The 21,877-nt window shown below is 40.6% G+C and overlaps 1 protein-coding gene across 1 annotated transcript in view; it reads right to left on the bottom strand.

The window, feature by feature from the left end:
* The window catches only part of DNAH8 (dynein axonemal heavy chain 8), a 377,771-nt gene extending 362,267 nt beyond the window's left edge, over nt 1-15,504 (bottom strand). The window contains exons 1-4 of the mRNA XM_045786311.2: nt 15,057-15,504; nt 14,812-14,946; nt 6,643-6,727; nt 1,526-1,677 (exon numbers count right to left, since the gene is read on the bottom strand). Coding sequence (XP_045642267.2) covers nt 1,526-1,677; nt 6,643-6,727; nt 14,812-14,946; nt 15,057-15,470 — 786 coding nt within the window. The 5' untranslated portion in view covers nt 15,471-15,504. The remainder of the gene's footprint in view (nt 1-1,525; nt 1,678-6,642; nt 6,728-14,811; nt 14,947-15,056) is intronic.
* Nucleotides 15,505-21,877: the final 6,373 nt, after the last annotated feature.

Here is a 21,877-nt window from a genome sequence, read left to right as displayed (position 1 = left end):
GTATCCAAGATCTACAAAGAACTTCTCAAACTCAATACACGAGAAACAAATAAACAAATCAAAAAATGGGCAGAAGATATGAACAGACACTTTTCCAATGAAGACAGACAAATCGCTAACAGACACATGAAAAAATGTTCAAAATCATTAGCCATCAAGAAAATTCAAATCAAAACCACACTGAGATACCACCTTACGCCAGTTAGAATGGCAAAAACAGACAAGGCAAGAAACAACAATTGTTGGAGAGATGTGGAGAAAGGGGATCCCTCCTACATTGTTGGTGGGAATGCAAGTTGGTACAGCCACTCTGGAAAACAGTGTGGAGGTCCCTTAAAAAGTGAAAAATTGAGCTACCCTATGATCCAGCCATTGCACTACTGGGTATTTACCCCAAAGATACAGACGTAGTGAAGAGAAGGGCCATATGCACCCCAATGTTCATAGCAGCAATTTCCACAATAGCTAAATCGTGGAAGGAGCCAAAATGTCCTTCAACAGATGACTGGATTAAGAAGATGTGGTCCATATATACAATGGAATATTACTCAGCTATCAGAAAGAACGAGTTCTCAACATTTGCTACAACATGGACAGCACTGGAGGAGATAATGCTAAGTGAAATAAGTCAAGCAGAGAAAGACAACTATCATATGATTTCTCTCATCTATGGAACATAAGAACTAGGATGATCGGTAGGGGAAGAAAGGGATAAAGAAAGGGGGGGTAATCAGAAGGGGGATGAAGCATGAGAGAGTATGGACTATGAGAAACAAACTGAGGACTTCAGAGGGGAGGGGGGTGGGGGAATGGGATAGACTGGTGATGGGTAGTAAGGAGGGCACGTATTGCATGGTGCACTGGGTGTTATACACAACTAATGAATCATCGAGCCTTACATCGGAAACCGGGGATGTACTGTATGGTGACTAACATAATATAATAAAAAGTCATTAAAAAAAAAAAAAAAAGATGTGGTCCATATATACAATGGAATATTACTCAGCCATTGAAAAGAACGATTACACAACATTTGCTGCAACATGGACGGCACTGGAGAAGATAATGCTAAGCGAAATAAGTCAAGCAGAGAATGACAATTATCATATGGTTTCACTCATTTATGGAACATAAGAAGTAGGAAGATCGGTAGGAGAAGGAAGGGAAGAATGAAGGGGGGGTAAACAGAAGGGGGAATGAAGCATGAGAGACTATGGACTCTGGGAAACAAACTGAGGGCTTCAGAGGGGAGGCGGGTGGAGGATCGGGATAGGCTGGTGATGGGTATTAAGGAGGGCACGTATTGCATGGTGCACTGGGTGTTATACGCAAGTAATGAATCATGGAACTTTACATCAAAAACTTGGGATGTACTGTATGGTGACTAACATGTTAAAAAATTTTTATTAAAAAAATAAATCAACATGTTATATACAGCTTACACTTACACAATGTTTTATGTCAGTTACATCTCAATTAAGCTAGAAAAAACATTTAACTATATACTTGAAAAATGCAAACATACCTCGTGAATATTTTTAATATTTATCGCAATATCATTGTGACAGCGAACAAAAAATATACATAATCCTTTTAGTTTCTCCGGGGCTGCATTGTCTATATACAATCTCATCATTTTTGCCCCTTTGGCTGCTCCAGCGATAGTTCGACCACATTCTGAAAACAAAAGTCAAGAATGCAGTGTGATAGGTAATGGATCGACTATGGTAGATGACTGTGGATCTTACGGCATTGTTTCTTGCTCTGTTTTACTGTAAGGAGTTTTTGATAGGAGTGTAATAATTTTCTTTGTCTACAGAAAGACATTACTAACTGGAATACTTGAAGTCCAGCCTCCTCTGCTTCCTTTCCCCGAGTTCTGCACTTCTGTTCCTTTTGGCCTTGCCTCAGGCAGGGCCTTCACACAGACTGTTCTACCCAATCTCAGGCCCTTTGTCTCCCCAATTCCTACTTTTCTTTCAGATCTTGGCTGAAACCCAAGCATCACTGACTCCCCAGAGAGGATTTAGCCCCCTGGTGAATCCACTCATAGCGACCCCAAGTTATATTAAATTCTTCCTCAACGTGATTTCAGTGAAAATTAATCATTTAATTTTAAAAACGATTAAAAATTGATAATTTTGTCAGATGGTTGGTTGTACTATTAATAAGCAAAATGTGACAGTCTTCTTATTCACAGTTTAAAATTTGATAAAAGAAATTTTAAAATCCCCGTCCCAAAACCATGAAAATATTTTGTCTTCCCAGCCTTCCCTCCTTTGGGTGTGGGGGATTCCTCCTGTCCTGTGATTCTGGAGGACCCCAGTCTCAGGTCCCTGCCGTGGAGGGCATGTGCAAACCAGACTGATCAGACTGTCTGCAAGAATGTCAGTCCTGACTGGAGGCACACAAATGTAAAAAGGGATTTGAGAGATGTCAATCTAGTGATGAATCCTAAAGACACTGCCCTGAAATCTGTGGAAATGCTCTATTCTTGTCCTTCCCAAGTCCTGGTGGTTCGACTAGTTCTCAATTTTGTGAACAGCCCAGACATTTTTTTTTTTTTTTGGTTCTGTAAGCCAGAGTCTATTGCTGTTGCCTACAACCAAAGAACCCTCATACACAGTATGTAAGAGCTCAAATGCTCATTCATGGGGGTTGGCATGGAGAGGTACCTCTACCCTTAATAACCTCCCTCCCCTTTTTCCTTGATAGGAAAACCCACTGTCTCATCCAGCAATGCGTACATCCCCAAGGACACCTGCTTTCTCAGCCTAACACCTATGGTAGCCACGTGACACAGTTCTGGCTGATAAGACATTAGACGGGCTTATGCTTCCTTGATAAAGGGGAGAGGTGAGGCCCTTTCCCACAAGCACCTTGAACTTGAATGTGATGTCTAGAGCTTCATCTTACAACCATATGGGGCAAACATGAACACAAAAGCCAACATGTTAAAAATGCAGACTAGAAAGAAAAAAATAATCTGGGTTTCTGATGACAATGCTGAGCATTTGAACCATTGCCAGCCACTGCCCACCTTGTGATAAGAGCAAAACAGATACCCTATTTGTTTAAGACACTTCACACATTTAACACATTTGTTAGTTATTTGGACTTCCATTACCTACATCTAAACATGTTCTCTATATATCTACATATTCTGTACACCCATCAACCGGGGAATATTTTCTAAAAATCACCATGCAGCTATACCACAGAATACAGCATTTTTAAAGCTTTTTTTTAAAAGATTTTATTTATTTATTTGAGAGAGAGAGAGAGAGAACACAAGTGTGGGCAGAGGCAGAGGGAAAGGGTCAAGCAGACTCCCCACTGAGCAGGGAGCCCAATGTGGGGCTCTATCCCAGGACCCCAAGATCATGAGCTGAGAGCCAAAATCAAGAGTCAGACGTTCAAGCAACTGAGCCACCCAGGGACCCCTGAACAGCATTTTAAAAATGAGGTAAATCTATATATAATGCCATAGAAAATGTCTAGGCTATACGTCAAATGCAAAACCCAAATCAAGAATAAAATGTATTATATAACATTTTCAAATGATAATAAGCATTTATATATTAGCAGATGCACATAAAAAAGACATGTAGAGGAATAGTTACCAAGCTAATAAATGTACTACCTTCCTAGGTAGCAAAATAACAATTAAAAATATACCTATCTTAAGGCACCTGAATGGCTCAGTCTGATAAGCCTCCAACTCTTGATTTCAGCGCAGGTCATGTGAGATTGAGCCCTGCCTTGGGCTTTGTGCTGAATATGAAGCTTGCTTGGGATTCTCTCTCTCCCTCCTCCCCTACTCCTCCCTCCCCTCAGGCACACAGGCTCTCTCTCTCTCAAATAAAAAATATATATGTCTGTGTGTATATATGTGTGTGTGTGTGTGTGTGTATACACACACACACACACATCTTTTCTTCTGCCAATTCCCCTCCTGAGAATTCTTCCTAAAGTCTTCCTAATCTACATTAGCTTCAGTTACAATCACTGAGGCATTGTTTAAAAAAGCAAAAAGTTATAAACAACCTAAGTTCTAACAATAAGAGATAAGTTTTGAAAATTATAGTTATATTAGTTTAATGAAATAAAATGCAGCTGTTTGAAATTTAATTGTAAAAAAGGTATCCAGTGGCATGACGAAGAGAACATAAACAAATTATAAAAGCCACCATAAAATAACATGTAGAGTCGGATCCCACTTTTGTAGGGTATATATATATATATATATATATATATATATATATATATATATATATGTAATTTTATATATATATCTACATATTAAATATTATCTACACACATAGTTATTTTTAAAAATTATCCACATATTATCTACATATTACAAAAGAAGGATCCTACTCTATGTATATATGCATATATACACACATGCACTATATTATACATAACTTTCTCTCTTTCCCTCCCTCCTTTTCTCCAAATAAAGAGGGGAAAAAGAAGTTATCGAGGAATCTTCATCAAGGAATTAACAGTGCTTATTCCAAATAGCCGAGAATGTGGGTGGTTTTCATTTTCCTTCTCATTGTAGGTATTTTCTTATATTAAAGAAGTAGAGGAAAATAGAACATAATCAAGTGCTGTATTTCACAACACAAGCATTAAATGAGACAGGAGGAGTCTGGAGAAAAGTGATGGATGGGTTTGGAAAACCCTGGGCAGGCTCTGTAGAAAAGAGAATGTGGGACATGATCAGAGGAGGGATAGGATTTGGCTGGGTATAGAGAAGAAAGGCATTCTGAGAGCGTCAGGAAGGCAGAGCAAAGGGCACAGAAATGACCCTGGAATGTCCAGAAAACAAAGAAGAGACTGGCTTAAAGGGAGCAGCAAATTCACGTCTGCAAGAATAGCAGAGCTAGCTCAACAAACACTGTGTGTCCAGATTACAATGGGCCTTAGCAGAGAAATGGGGGGGTTGGGCCCAACCCAATAACTGGCAGCACAATAAAAGGTTTTCTTTTTAGAATTTTTACTGAAGGATAACATACAGTGTTAGACTAGTTTCAGGTGTACAATGTAATGATTCAATAATTCTATGTATTTCTCAGTGCTCACCAAGATAAGGGTGCTCTTAATCCCCTTTATCTATTCCACACAGTCCTCCACCCACCTGCCCTCTAGAAACCACCCCTTGTTCTCTGTATTTAAGAGGCTGGTTTTTTGTTTGTTTGTTTGTTTGTCTCTTTTTTTCTTGGTTCCTTGTTTTGTTTCTTAAATTCCACATATAAGTGAAATCCTATGGTATTTGTCTTTCTCTGACTGACTTATTTCATTTAGTATGATACCCTCTAGATCCACCCATGTTGTTGCAAATAGCAAGATTTCATTTTTTTTTAATATTTTATTTATTTGAGAGAGAGAGAGAGAGCATGAGCAGGGGGGACAGGCAGAGGGTGAGGGAGAAGCAGGCTCCCTGCTGAGCAAAGAGCCAGATGTGGGACTGGATCCCTTGATCCTGGGATCATGACCTGAGCCGAAAGCAGATGCTTAATTGACTGAGCCACGCAGGTGCCCCAAGATTTCATTCTTTTTTATGGCTGCAACCCAAGTGTCCATCCATAGATGAATGGATAAAGAAGATGTGGTGTATATAAATATATATATATATATATATACACACACACACACACACACACACACACACACACACACACTGGATAAAAGATTTGCTTTTAAAGGAATAAGCAGTGTGAACTTCAGAGAGGGAATCTGGTCTCAGATCTATGGGTTTTCAATCTAGAATACCAGGGCAGGCATGAGCTCTGAGCCTCACCTAAAAGCAGCAGAGGAGAAAAATGAGAAAGAACCAATAGGAGGGACAATCCATAGGACTTCAAAGATAAGTAGTCTAAAACCAAAAGGATGGCCCATGCACCTGGTTATTACGACAAAAGTTTCACATCCTGCTAAAGTGTTAATTATTGTAGAAATCCTGCCAATAGTAAGGCAGCCGGATATTCCAACTGACAGCTGCAGCAGACACAAGACGCTGACCCAAGACCACAGGGACAGCTGCTGAGCTCTCACATGGTTTCCCGACTATTACTAGTCACCTGAAAACCTGTGTGCAAAATGCCTCCACCTGTTTCAGGGAAAATGGAATTACATTCTAGTGAAAGCACATATCTGCCAGGAGATAGCGATGATTTCTATAAGTGTGTTTTCTCCTTAACTTACAGGAATGCCTGAAATATATATTTGGGCTGAAAATGTATTGTTTTTAAGACACTTTTTTTGGGGGGGGGCACCTGTGTGGCTCAGTCGGTTGGGCGTCCAGCTCTTGATTTTGGCTCAGGTTATGATCTTAGGATCATGCTCAGCACAGAGTCTGCTTGAGATTCTCTTTCCCTCCTCCTCCACCCCTCCCTGCTCACACTTTCTCTCTCAAATAAATAAATATTTATTTTTTTCAAATAAATATATCTTTTTAAAAAAAGACACTCTCTTTTCCACACACATGCGTCTGATAAATTTTCTTTATAAATATATTTCTATATGAATATATAATCTTTATAAATATCTATCTATTTATAAGAGAAAAGATGTTCTGCACTTTAACATTCATTACCTAATAGCCAGCACATTGCCCTCATAAAATACCCTTACCAAGGCCAGGGACATCTCCTTCCTGGTACAAAAATTTCAATGTCTTACAACCATCTTTCATAAAAAAATGAGCAAATGCTTCCAGCTGTTAAATAAAAGAGAAAATGATGATCAGTAAAACGACTAGTGATATTAGCTACAATAAAATGAACCACGCCCTGGGCTAGGCATTGCACATGCCTTTATCCTCATCATTTTGTAGATTAAAGGGAAAAAAAGAGGCTCAAAGACTTTATTCGAGATACATAGTGACAGGGACATCAGAAGCAGGATTAGAATTTGAACAACTTTAACTCCAAAATTACCATGAAATACATGGTGAATTCTATTTCTGAACCGACACTAATGATCTACATGTGTAAGTAGGCAGCCGCTTACCTGACCCTGCCTCACAGAATCTTATAGGAGTAAATGAGTGAGTACAGCTGAAGGTAAATATAAAGAATTATTATTAAAATAAAGTATTCTTAAAAGCTGACTTGGCAAACAGAAAACTTGCCTTACCAACTAATTGTGGTTTTGGATCAATTATTTGGGTAATTATGTTTTCATCAACTGTCATTTGACCCATATTGTAGCCAAACTAATATAAAAACAAATTATTATAATGCCAGTCTCTCATATTTATGAGCATGAAGCTCTTATTTAATTACTTCTAAGTCAGCGTCATATCTTAGGCAAATGGAAAAAGAAACAGGTCACGTTAACAAAAATCCTCACACACCAGCCGGGAAACACAACGTTACTCAACCCACTGCATTTAGTCCACGGAGTCCATACCTAAATGTCTCTCTTGAACGGTGGGTTTCTCTTCACTTCCTGGCCACATGTGGGAGGTACTCCAGATCTAGCAAAGCCTCTCCCTCTAGGACAATGGTTCTCAAACTTTAGTGTGCATCAGAGAAGCACCTAGGGCTTTTAAAAAATACAGAATCCTGGCCCTGAGGACTTGCATTTCTAAAAAGTTCCAGGTGAGGGGTGCCTGGATGGCTCGGTCAGTTGAACATCTGACTCTTGATTTCAGCTCACGTCATGATCTCAGCGTCAATGAGTTCGAGCCCCACATGGGTCTCTGCGCTCAGCAGGGAGTCTGCTTGAGATACTCCCTCTCCTTCCCCTTCTGGTCCTCCCCTGACTCATATGCCCTCTCTCTCTTTCTGAAATAAATAAATCTCTTAAAAGTTCCTGCTGGTTCTGGGACCCCATTTGGGAACCACCATCCCAGGAAATGAAACAGAGCCACACAGACGTACCAAATTCTAGCCCTTCATTTTCTACTCTTCCATCTCACACACAAACTTAACTCTTGCATAATTACAATCTGAAAGATACAGAAACTGTCAGCACAGCAATTCTTGCCCAGTCCCATAAATACTTTCTTGCTGTATTTGACTGTATGACCCATCGGACTTGAAAGTGTCCAAATTATCAAAAATAGAGGACATACGTATGATAAAAAGACATTACAATATCAAATTCAACAAATTCTTATTTTTTAGACACTCTGTACTCCTGAGACCAGGAGAGTGAATGTTGTCATGGGACGAAATCATAATTGCAAATTAAAAATTCACTTTTTACATTTTACAAATAGTTTATCTGAGCTTTATCACTGCCTTGCACTAGATAAGGTGGCATTATTATGCCCCTCTTGCAGAAGAGAAAAGTAAAGCTAAAAAGAACTTGAGTAGGGGCACCTGGGTGGCACAGCAGTTAAGCGTCTGCCTTTGGCTCAGGGCGTGATCCCAGCGTTCTGGGATCGAGCCCCACATCAGGCTCTTCTGCTGGGAGCCTGCTTCTTCCTCTCCCACTCCCTCTGCTTGTGTTCCCTCTCTAGCTGGCTGTCTCTGTCACATAAATAAATAAAATCTTTAAAAAAAAAAAAAAAAAAAAAGAACTTGAGTAAAAGACCCAAAGACACACAACACAAGTTGTGTGAGCTTGGCAACACACTGAATCGAACAAGAGAGACTCCTTTAGGAACCATCCCACAGAATCTTGGTTCCTAGAGCAAGCTAAGAGAGTTTTGCCCAAGTTCACTGGTCCTTGTAAAAGCAAAGGGTACAGACCCCAGTGATGATGCCAGCCTTGGGCCTCCAGGGCTGTGTTCCATCCACAGAACCACACTGCTGTTGCATGACTTTGGAAAACACCCTCACAGAAGCCAGGAAAGCAAAATAGTCTGAGATTATCCTGAGCAGTGCTGAATGAAGAGAGCAGCAAAACCATGGACACCAATGCGGTAGAAATTTCTGTACTGGTCAGGATCCTGGCAAGAAAAGAAATCCCAAAAATGGGTTTCTGAAGAAACTTTACAATAAAGAGGCTACTTCTAGAGGCCAGAGCAGGGTTAAGGGAAGCTGTGACATCAGCAGCAACAGCAGAACGATCAACAAAGGAAAAAGCAGCACCAGCCAAGGCCTGAAAGTGTGATAAGTGGGGGAAGGGGGTAGCTGGAAGCAGGTGGACACAGAGCTATGGAAGGAGAATAGCTTGGGAAGAACTGTAGTTAGAAGATATGGCTGTAGCCAGAAAATATGGCCAAGCAGGGAGAGGTCAGACTTGTCTCCCCGTCTGCCCTCCTATCTCCTGATGGAGCCTCCTTGTGACTGAGTCCTGTACAAGCCAGAGAGCAAGGGAGCCCAGGTGATGGGTTCTAGAGAGGTCAGCCTTCCGGGCCACAGAGTGTGTGGCAAAGACTGGATAACAGATCTGAAGGCAAACAAAATGACCGTCACACCCTCTACTGTCCACCCTTTTGTGGAACCTTTAATGAGCTGCTTTCACTCTGGATTGCTATACCATGCTTCACATGAAAGGAAAACCCTTCCATACATCCATTTTCCCAAATCACCACACCAAACCAGGCGACCCCTCGTTCATGGTTCCATCTCCTTGTTCACCTGTCCACCAATCTTGATGCCAATTTAGGTGCTTGCCTTGTCCCTTCAACCAAATAAGCATTCTGATCTCTCCCAGATTTTGAGATTGGTTTCCCTCCTGGTTGCACTATCTCCCCTCCACTGTGGTTTTGCAACTGCTAAACAGCTATTATGGAAACAGCTTTCCTGGTTTGAGTCTTCCCTTAAGACCTCCATTTCCCTAGACTTCCTAGATGTGCAGCCTAAGCAGTGTCTAACCTGGGCCACGACGGCTTACAGGAACAGACTAAGCACACAGACCCAAAGTACAAGACATTCTCCAGGAATGAGAAATGGAAGGGTTTGCAGGCCTAGGACACTCCCACTTCTTGGCCAGCACTTCCTCCAAGCAGAGAGTATCAGCCCAGAGAGCCAGCTGGCAAATATTTAAGAGTAAGATTACCAGCTCTGCAGGCACCCATATCCCTGACTTAGTCCTAGCAGTTGTCCTTCTCTGAAGGTACTAGCCTGTGCCAACGTCTAGGCCCTAGACCGTTTGCAGAGCTGCTGGGATTCCAACCGTAATGAACCAAATTTATAGCCTACCAATGTTCAGGTGAAACAATGCTGATCACCTATCTTGCTATATGGATGGTATCATCCACAGCCAGGACAGGCTACAGAATTTGTGAGTTATAGGCCCACAGAAAAATAAAAATGCAGGAACACTTGTTAAAAAATGATTCAGAATTTCAAGATGGAGTCCCCTAACTGGAGAGAAGAAACTGACGGTTAACAGAAGGGAGGCGGGTGACATGATGGGGAAAGAGGTGATGGGGACTAAGGAGAGCACTTGCTGTGATGGGCACCAGGTGTTGTACATAAGTGTTGAATCACTAATTCGACACCTGCAACTAATATTACATTGTACGTTAACTGGAATTTAAATAAAAACTTAATTTAAAAAGTAGAGTATTTAGAGGGTTAAAACCCATCTTTACCTCAGCTCTGTGGATGGTTGCCGTGTTTATTTTCAACCTATCAGAAGTCTGAGGTTTTATTTTTCTGGACAGTTCTCTGATCTCCGGGATGCCAAGCACAAACCCTAACCCTAACCCTAATCTTAACCCTGACCCTAAACCTAACCCTACTCCTACCAGTAACCCCTAAACCCTACCTCTAACCCTATCTCTAACCCTAAACCTAACCTCTGGAAAGGTCTCTGAACTGCAGGATACTAAACACATACCATCACCCTCACCCTAAACCTAGCTCTAAACCTAATTCTAACCCAAACCCAAACCCTAACCCCTACCACTAACCACTAATCCCTCACCCTAACTGTAACCGTAACCATAACCATAACCATAACCATAACCATAACCATAACCCTAAACTTATCCCTCTGGAGAGGTCTCTGAACTGCAGGATGATAGGCAAATACCCTCATACTGGCCCTAACCCTAACCCTACTCCTTATTCTAGCCCTATACAGAGCCCTAATTCAGGATCTGAGGGGGGGAAAAAAAAAGATTTGGTATACATACATGATGGAATATTATTCAGCCACAAAAAAGAATGAAATCGTACCATTTGCAAAGATGTGGTTGGAGGTAGAAAGCATTATTCTAAGCAAAAACCCTATCCTAACCCAAACACACACCCTAACCCCAACACTAATCCTAACCTAACCCTAAACTTATCCTTCCGGAGTGGTCTCTGAACTGTAAGATAATAGGCACATACAATCACACTGGCCCTAACCCTAACCCTTATTCTAGCCCTAAACCAAACCCTAATTCTATATCTGTGGGGTGGGGAGAGATTTGGTATAATATACAATGGAAAATTACTCAGCCATAAAAAAGTGAAATCTTGCCATGCAAATGGATGGATGTTAGTATATGGGGTAGGCAAAGAAACAAAGAGACAAACCAAGAAACAGACTTAACTATGGAGAACACACTGACGGTGACTAGAGGAGAGCTGGTTGAGGGGGATGAGTTACATAGGTGATGGGGATTAGGAGTGTACTTGTGACAAGCATCAGATGTTGTATGCAAGTGTTGAATCCCTATATTGTACACCGGAATCTAACATTACACTATATGTAAACCAACTGGAATTAAAACTAAATCTTTAAAAAAAAAAAAAAATTGCAGGGGCGCCTGGGTGGCGCAGTCGTTAAGCATCTGCCTTCGGCTCAGGGCGTGATCCCAGCGTTCTGGGATCGAGCCCCACATCAGGCTCCTTTGCTAGGAGCCTGCTTCTTCCTCTCCCACTTCCTCTGCTTGTGTTCCCTCTCTCGCTGGCTGTCTCTGTCAAATAAATAAATAATATTAAAAAAAAAAAAGAATTTCAAGGTGGTTATGGTCAATTCATCTTCGACAAAAAAGGCAAGAATACGCAATGGGAAAAAGAATGTCTCTTCAACAAATGGTGCTGGGAAAACTGGACAGCTACACGCAAAAGAATGAAACTGGACCACTTTCTTACACATACACAAAATTAAATGCAAAATGGATTAAAGACCTAAATGTGAGACGTGAAACCATAAAAATCCTAGAAGAGAGCATAGGCAATAATTTCTCTGTCATCAGCCATAGCAACATTTTTCTAGACAGGTCTCCTGAGGCAAGGGAAATAAAAGCAAAAATACGCTATTGGGATTACATCAAAATAAAAAGCTTCTGCGCAGCAATGGAAACAATCAATAAAACAAAAAGGCAACTTTCTGAATGGAGGAAGATATTCACAAATGATATATCTGATAAAAAGGTTAGTATCCAAAATATATAAAGAACTGATACAACTCAACATCAAAAAACCCCAAATAGTCCAATTTAAAAACAGGCAGAAGACATGAACAGACATTTCTCTAAAGAAGATATACAGATGGCCAAAAGACACATGAAAAGATGCTCAACATCACTCATCATCAGGGAAATGCAAATCAAGACTACAATGAGATGTCACTTTACACCTGTCAAAATGGCTAAAATCAACAACACAAGAAACAACAAGTGCTGGCAAGGATGTGGAGAGAAAGGAACCCTTGTGCACTGTTGGTAGGAATGAATGCAAACTGGTGCAGCCATGTGGAAAACAGTATGGCGGTTTCTCAAAAAGTAAAAATAGTAAAAGTAGAACTACCCTACCATTCAGTAATCACACTATTGGGTATTTACCCAAGAACATTAATTCAAAGGGATACATGTACCTCTGTGTTTATTGCAACAATATTTACAATAAGGTTATGGAGACAGCTCAAGTGTCTATCGATAGATGAATGGGTAAAAAAGATATGGCATATATACACCATGGAATATTACTCAGCCATAAAAAAGAATGAAATCTTGACATTCACAACAACTTGGACGGAGGAGCTACAGGGTAGTATGCTAAGCAAAATAAGCCAGTCAGAGAAAGACAGATATCATGTGATTTCATTCATACGTAAAATTTAAGAACTAAAACAAACAAAGGAAAAAAAGAAGACAGACAGACAGGCAGACAGACAAACCAAGAAACAGACCCTTAACTATAGAGAACAAACTGATGGTTACGAGAGGGGAGGTCAGTGGGGGATGGGTGAAACAGGTGATGGGCTTTAAAGACCACACTTATCATGATGAGCACCAGGTGATGTACAGAGCTGTTGAATCACTATTTTGTTCACCTGAAACTAATATAACACTATGTTAACTATACTGGAATTAGAAAACTTAAAAAAAATTTTTAAGAATTAAAAAAAAATTTTTTTTAAAGAATTTCCAGGTGGTGACAGAATACCATTAAACCAAGTGCAGGGCCCTTCTACACAGGGGTCTATCTGATCACACGGTCCACATACCCAGGCAGCCCCCCTTGACCACACCTGTACATTCCTGCAGGGAATTGTGGTGACCTGAGGAACTAGGCTGTATTTCCAGTTTCTTGCTCTGGCACCTCTTGTTTTATGTGCACAATTCATGCATTCTTCTATCTTTCACCATTAAATAGCTCAGTTATTGATCTCTTTGCATCACATTCCCAGATCACCATAACACTCTAAGGGAACAGGAAAACAAGAGATCCCACTCAAACTATCAGAGGACTGCCAGTTCTCAACTTTTGTAAGGGCCCTGACAGAAAAGGCAGACAACTTTCCAGAACTTGGCAACACACTGAATCAAGCAAGAGAGACTCCTTTAGGAACCATTCCACAGAATCTTGGCTCCTAGAGCAAGCTAAGAGAGTTCTGCCCAAGTTCACTGGTTCCTGTAAAAGCAAAGGGTACGGACCCCAGTGATGACAACCTCGCCACAACACTGCCCCCTACCCAACGCTCTCACCAGTGCATTCAGTGGACAATCAGCTTACAAGCAGTATGCACCTGCTCCCTGGTCTTGCTGGGGCTCCAGGCCAGTCCACAACTAGGGTTGGTAAAAAAGCTCAAGCAACCCGTAGTATTTTTTTTTTTAAAGTTAATTTAGAAGTGGAGCCATCAGAAAAGAAGCTGTGATACTGTTTCTGGGAGCTTCTATGAAAGTCACAGCTTATCATATATTACTCTAATGAGGGTGACCATAGAAATTCATCAGCCAAAACTGGGACCTTTTAGGAGTGAAAGGAGGGGCTACTAATAATTATGCCAGGAAAGTAGGCATAATCTAGGGCTGTCCCTGGCATGCTCAGATACATGGTAACCACCTTGTTGTTTTCAACTATACTCATGCAAAAGTCATTGTTCCCTAGCTCATACGTATGCAGTTTATCTACCCAAATGATTTGCATATGTAGTTCACATAACCTGTACTTTAACAATATTTAACTCTACCTGTGCTCAACTATTCCTCTAACATCTAAAGGCATTCTGAGTTAGAATTTTAGCCAAATTCTTTTTTTTTTTTTTAAGATTTTATTCATTTATTTGACAGAGAGAGAGACAGCCAGCAAGGGACGGAACACAGGCAGGGGGAGTGGGAGAGGAAGAAGCAGGCTCCCAGCAGAGGAGCCTGATGTGGGGCTCGATCCCAGGACTCTGGGATCACGCCCTGAGCCGAAGGCAGATGCTTAACGACTGAGCCACCCAGGCGCCCCAGAATTTTAGCCAAATTCTAATAGCTAACTCTTCCCTTCCCTTCCTCTTCAATAGTAGACATAACTAGAAATATGATTCAACTGGCTACAGTTCTATAAAACTTCCCTAATAGGTAAAATTTCAACCTTCCCTTTCTAAGTGTTTTGTTGTTCATGACAAGCCTACAGCTTCTTAAAGCAATCAGCTCTCAAAGAACAATTAAAAAATAGTAAGATTTAAACTTACAGATGGACAATCCAAAATTAATTCTTCAACGGTTACTAAGTCCAGGCCAAGCTTTTCTGCTAGAATTTCAAATATATATTTGTATGAAGGGTCAATTTTCATTTTTCGGTTTTCCCTTGCATCTCTAAATCTTGCCTAAAGAATGAAAACCACAGGTAGAAATTGTCACTATGAAGAAAAACCACCAAAAATGTTTAACTTGACATAAAAGCGACACACATGAAGAATCTTATTGTAAGAAAAACCTGTCTCTCTTTTAAGGTTTCCTGTAGATTGGGAATGCCGCTCATGCTCCTGCGGTATCGCGACGATCGACGGGAAGACTGAGAAAGCATTTCCGAAAGCATGGACTGACCCAGTCGCAGTGTAGGCCTAGGTCGAACTCGGTGCGCATCCAGCTCATCGTCCTCTGGAAGAATTATCCTTTCCTCAGAAGGAATGAAATTCAGGTAATCACTTCCAGAAGTAGCAGGACCTGCTTCGGAAAGAGAGCTGGCGTCTAGGGCTGAGGCCGCCTCTGTGGCGCGGCGCTGAGCCCGTTCGTCTGAAGGCGGCGGAGCCTCATCTCCTGGGTTCCGGAGGGCAGTCTCTTCCGCCTCTCCGGAAGCGGGACGAGCGGCTTCTTCCGGAGGGGGTGGACCGCCTTCTTCCGCGCTCATGTTATCCGCTTTTTCCTCCCGTGGAGCACCCTAAGCTTCAAAACCTAGAATAATAAGTTTAACGTTCTCTGTTAATTTATTCTTTGCCTTGAACCTAGACAGGCAGCAAAATCATCTATTTCTCCCTTACTGTATTAACTAACGAAGCTAAATTCACAGGACTAGTGAATATATATATATATATATATTTTTTTTTTAGGAGGGACAGCACACGTATACCTAGGGGCTTTTTGAAACTTTAAGCGCTCCTCCTGACTATGCTATGACTCTAGGGCGCTGCTACCCCCCACACACACATCCCATCCCCATTATAGTAATTACTGCAACTGATGGGAAGGTACCTGTCCTCAGGTATGTAAAGGCTGAAAAAAGATTGAGAGTCGTGTGTTAGAGCTGAGGTACTGACTTGTTCAAGAGACAAGGCGAAGAACTACACGGACTGAAATATTCCTTGAGTTGAGGAACGCTGTGATACAACTCACCAACCAGACACTCAACTGCCCAGCCATCTCATCTACAGGAACATATCCAAGAAGTCCTAAAAAGTATAAAACATCCTCTTGGCGGTGTCAAAATTAAGAAAAGGAAATCTCATTTAGAATGTATTCAGAATGCCAGCAGGGCGAAGCTCTCACACCCTACCAGCCCTACCACTGGTGATGAACCGCACACCAAACAGGAAGAGTCCCACCTTGCATGTGGATACTACTTCCCCATCCCAGCGGGATTAAGACTTTCTTCTTGCCCCAGCAACAGCCCAGCCAATGAGAGACCGTCACAACGCAGCCAATGAAAAATGACTATACTTACAGCTCCCAGCTTATTCCAAAGGACTTTTTATTATAACAGCGTTCCCAGTGTGCCCCTAAAATGTGACGGTGATTATTTATTGAAGGAATGGTATCATATAAAGTATAAATCTGACCTATCCAATCAGAAAAGCCCTATACAGGAGTGTAGAGGTTATCATGAGCACATAACCAGGAAAACCAGGGTACACCAGTGGAACAGGAGAAAATGTCACCTATAAAAGATCACATTATAGGATAGTCATCGAACCTCCACCAAAATAAACAAGTTTTCAGGGTAAAATCCAGAAGCCAGGATAATAGTAAACACCTGAAGAACAACAACAACAGAAATTCCAAAGCAGAGAGTTCAAAAGAAGACAGAGAAAGAGGCTCGCTAATGAGAAATTCTGAGGACACTTGTGCACACCTGGCCTAAGCTAGATGGTGTTTCTTATGGAGGGACAGGTGCAGCCCTCCATAAGACAAAGAGACAGCCTGTAACCTGTACCCCACAGCTGCCCCCTCCAGCTTTTCCAAAGATCCCATCAACAGCTGAAATTGTTTCCCGATACCGTAAGTTGGCCTCCTTGAGAACGGAAATACCCAAACTGATCAATCTGTTTGCTGCCAGTTAAGCACTCATGTCCAAGAACTGCAAACCAAAACAATTGTTCCCAAACTGCAGATTTTTCTTCTCGTTCCTCTTTCCTCTCTCTTTTGTAAATCCCAGTTTTTGTCTTTGTTCCTTGACCATAATCTAAAGTCTGTTTTCTTTACATGTGAGTAAATTTTCTTGGAAAGTAACAAGCAAACATCTCTGAGTTATTATTGGACACGATGATCTACAGTACCCAGGAGTTGTGTGTGCATTACATGTTTACCCTGGAAACTGGCCTAGAGTTGATCCTGCTGCCTACAGTACATCAAGAACAAGTATAGTGATACATATTAGTGAAGTCACAGCAACTGCCTGTCACTCTGCTCCAATCTATGCTTTTGAATTCTGCAAAACGGTTCACTTTACTCGGTAAAAGAATCATGCCTGCTCTCAAAGGATATTAACAGACACGGTTGTCTGGTTTCTGAAACCAAAGCAAAATTTACTTTAATTTCAACGTAAAGGTAAAACACATACACTGACTGAGCTCAGTAGGACTGGAGAGCTTCTCTGTAGGCAACCAAGGCTCACTCTAGAGCCACAGAGTTATTTAAGTCACTGTAGAGCCACTATTATTTAAGCCATCAAGGAAAGATGAAAATTGAATTGTGATATGATATTTAAGAAGTCAGGGAAGTATGCAAATTAATCTTTGTGAGTTTTTCATCTAAAAATGGCTACTATTTCTTAAGTGTTGGCACAGATTAAATTTTCAAAAAATGTTATTATCCAACACAGTTCGTTCCCTGAGGAGTCCAGATAGCTGAGATGCATGGCACATCATTTCACAACTGGGGGGGGGGAGCCCTTAGAAATTATCTAGTTCAGCTCTCCCCTTTTATTGCTAATGAAAGTAAGATCCAGAAAAGGTACAGGTCTTACCCAATTACAGAGACAAAAATGATCTTTCTGAACTTCAGATCATATCATATCCCTGCCCTGCTAAAAGTCCTCCTCTGGGTGCCAAATACAGATTCTTGTGTTCTCCAGGGCTTTCCTGACTCAGTTCCAAGCTCTCTGTCCAGTTTCTTCCATTGCCTTTGCCCTGGGTGCTGCGTGAGGTCACAGCAGCTCTGGCCATTCCTGAAACCAGCACTGTTCTCTCACCTCTAATCCCTGGCAAGGAGCTCACAGCCTAATGAGGGAGGCAAACGTACCAACAAACACTTCACAGTTTCCTTAGAACCAGCCAAGGTGTGCACAGGAATCTGTAAACATCACAGGAGAAAACTCAAGAAGGAAATCTTTAAGGAGAAGCTGTCACTTAAGGTAGGTCTTGGTAGCATACATATGCTTTCCATGTTGAAGACTGGGGAAGTAATATTGTCAACAACTAAGTGCCAACTTCTATGCTTGGTGAAATATGTTCACTATGCTTGATAAATACATATATTTCTATACATATAAAACACATGGCCAACAAGCACATGGAAAGACACTCAACACCACTAGCCCCTAGGAAAATGCAAATCGACACCACCATGAGATGGCACTTTACACCCACTAGGATGGCTCTGAATTTTTTTTAAAGACAACAAAAAGTGTTGAGAGGGTCATAGAGAAATTTAAATCTTCATACATTGCTGGTGGGAATGTAAAATTGTGCAGCCTCTGAGGAAAACAGTTTGGCAGTTCCTTAGAAAGCTAAACATAGGTTAGCAAATGAGCCAGTGATTCCACTCCTAGTGGAATTCTAGCAATTCTACCCAAGAGAATCGATAACATCTGTTTGCACAAAAATGTGTACACAAATTGTTCGTGACAGCATTGTTCATATTGAGCTCAAATTGGAAACAACCCAAATGTCCAGTTAGGTGATGAATGGGTAAACAAAATGTGACATACCCTTATAATGGAATATTATTCTGTCATAAGAAGGAATGAAGGACCATCCCATGCTACAGCATGGATGAATCTCGAAAACACCACACGAAGTAGAAGTCAGACACAAAAGGCCACATATTGCATGAGTCCATTTACATGAAATGTCCAGAAAAGGCAAATCCTCGGAGACAGCAAATAGATGTGGTAGTCAGGGGATGGGGAAGGAAGAATTGGGCTTACCTGCTAATAGGCCTGGGTTTCTTTTTTGGGGTAATGGAAATGTTCTGGGATTAGATAGTGATTATCTGTGGTTTTACAACACGGTGCATACAATAAAAACCACTGAAGGGTATGCCTTAGTGAAGTAATTTTATAACTCCATTTTAAAATGCTATTTTTTTTAAAACGAAAAGAAAATATGATAAACTGCACTAGGGAAATATGACCAATTGGGGCTCCTGACTGGCTTGGTTGGTAGAGCATGCAACTCTCGATCTTGGGGTCATGAGTTCAAGCCCCATGTTAGGTGGAGAGATTACTTAAGAAAAATAGTAAAAAAATAAAAAAAATAATAAAAAGATTTTTTTAAAAGGAAATGACTAATTTATTGACCATCTGTCAGGAGGCTTGAGTTTGGAAGACTTCCCCTTAAATCCACCAGGAAGTATTAAAAAAGGCATTTTGAAACTAAATAAGAGAGAAAGGTAAAAAGAGAGAGAATACGTTTAGGCACTATTACCCATCTGTAGGCGCCAGTCTCCCCCCTTGCTCAAGTAATTACTTGTCATCTTGCAAAGAAAGAATATTAAAGCTAAAAATGCTTAATTTAGTCCTGAATATCACCAGTTAGGTTAAACAGTATCTACGGTTACTAAGGTCAGGCTGAATCCATAGACTTAGAGAAGGAAATCTCACTGAAAACAAGTATAGCAAGGGAAGAAAAAAAATGGAAGTTTCTCCCTCCTTTCTGTGCCACAGCCCCAGCCCCCATGCAAAGTGCGGTAAGTAACTATTACGTGCCCAGGGCTATGTTACTCACTCTGGGAGGCAGAAAACAAGACAGGACTCTTGTCCTCAAGGATTCACAATGCTATTGGAGAGCTAAAGTAATCTTTGCAAATCAGTTAAGAGTGCAAAACTATGGAGCTCAGGGGCACCTGGGTGGCTCAGTTGGTTAAACGTCTGCCTTGGGCTCAGGTCATGATCTCCAGGTCTTGGGATGGAGCCTGCATCAGGCTTCCTGTTCAGTAGGGTGTCTGCTTTTTGTGTCTCTCTCACCCTCTCCCCCTCTGCCCCTCCCCACTGCTCATTCTCTCTCTCAAATCAATAAGTAAAATCTTTCAAAAAATAAAAAATAAAATTGTGGAGCCCTACTGGAAAATTTAGAGGAAGAAAAATTAGTATAGACAAAATAGACAAAGAAGATTTCACCGAGGATTTGGACGTAAGTTGCCCTTGAAGAACAGGTAGGATTCAATAAGAAGAGAGGGAAGAAATGTAGAGAGAAAAGAAAAGAGGTAAAGGCATGAAAAGCTATGAAGAGATCAAAAAGGGGAGAAGTTAGTTGGGAAAAAAAAATAAAGCTTAGAATTATGCCATATTATATTTGTTCTTCCAAAAGACTACAAATAGCAAGGATTCAGAATCAGTTTAAATAAATAAATCATGAATAATAAAATGTGGTTTTTATAAAGCACGGATCTTAACGTTGACTAACATGGTAGGAAATTGGCTCAGTTCTACCAGTGCTTTTTTTCTAGCACCCCTAAGTAGTTCTGAAAATCTCCTAATCAAGAACTTGTCAAGGGGCGCCTGGGTGGCTCAGTCGGTTGAGTGTCCAAGTCTTGATTTCGGCTCAGGTTATGATCTCAGGGTCCTGGGACGGAGCCTGGGTTCAGGCTCCATGCTCTGTGGGGAGTCTGCTTCAGGATTCTTTCTCCCTCCTTCTACCTGCCCCCCATCTCTAAAATAAGTGAATACATCTTTAAAAAAAAAAAAAAGAATGTGTCAAGTTTATGTAAAATACACAGGAAAAGGTCATTTTCAGTTACTCTGCTTGTATGGTAATCTAATAAACATAATCTATAGCTTCAATTCAGGTAAATATATTTCACTATAGCATGCATACACTTTCTACCTCTATGTCCATCATCTTAGTTTTGTTGGAATTTATATGAAGCTATTTAAAGAAAAATAAAAAGCATTTACTCTGAAACATTAGAATACTCACAGATACATGTTCTAAGTAAAGAGTTTAACTTGTGATCTACTGAGTGCTGACATATATATTTCTCTTTCCTTTAAAGATTTTATTTTTAAGTAATCTTTACACCCACCGTGGGGCTCGAACCCACAACCTTGAAATCAAGAGTCACAGGCTCCACCCCCTGAGCCAGCCAGGTGCCCCAATATTTCAAGCAAAGGACAGGATAAACTCTTATTTTGTGAACATTAAAGAATCTATATGGTTAGTAGTCTGTGAACAAACACTGAATATAAGGAAACTGATAACCAGGTATTAATCGCGATTGTGACTGAGAAATAAATAAATTCTAAATAATTTGTTATGGTTTAACATTTTTAAAGTAAATCATACATCTGAGACACTCTAAATAAATAAATAACCGCTGCCCATTTGGAGAGATTTTGCTTGGGGTAAGTACAGAATTCTTCCTCTAACAAAATAATTTGAGATGCATTTTCTACGTGGTTTTCAAATGCCAAGCCGTACTCGGCATATAATGAACTCTAAATGTAAAATATCAGCTTACCACTTTCAAAGACTGATGCAACTATTTCATTTACATTTTAAGTAAGGAAATGTATACAACTACTTTATACAGAATTCCTAAAAATTGTAAGAAAATCTTGAATAGAGTACATAGTTGAAATGGGAAAATCTTAGTAAATACAAATTAGCTTACTATATTATACACATTATATCCATTTGTATGTATGTATGTATGTATGTATGTGTACAGAGAAGATTGTTCACTCCAATGTATTTATAATAGCAAAAACAAGCACAAAAACAAACACATTTCCTGGCAACATCCCTAAATAAAGGACCCATTGTATGTCTGAATTCAATTGAGGGCAAAGCAGCTTTGGAAATGACCCCTGCCTTCCTGTGG

This window comes from Ursus americanus, chromosome 32, assembly GCF_024610735.1.
Source record: "Ursus americanus isolate L20-20 chromosome 32, mUrsAme1.1.p, whole genome shotgun sequence".
In the NCBI taxonomy this organism is placed as follows: Eukaryota; Metazoa; Chordata; class Mammalia; order Carnivora; family Ursidae; genus Ursus; species Ursus americanus.
This window is presented reverse-complemented; position numbering and strand designations above follow the sequence as displayed.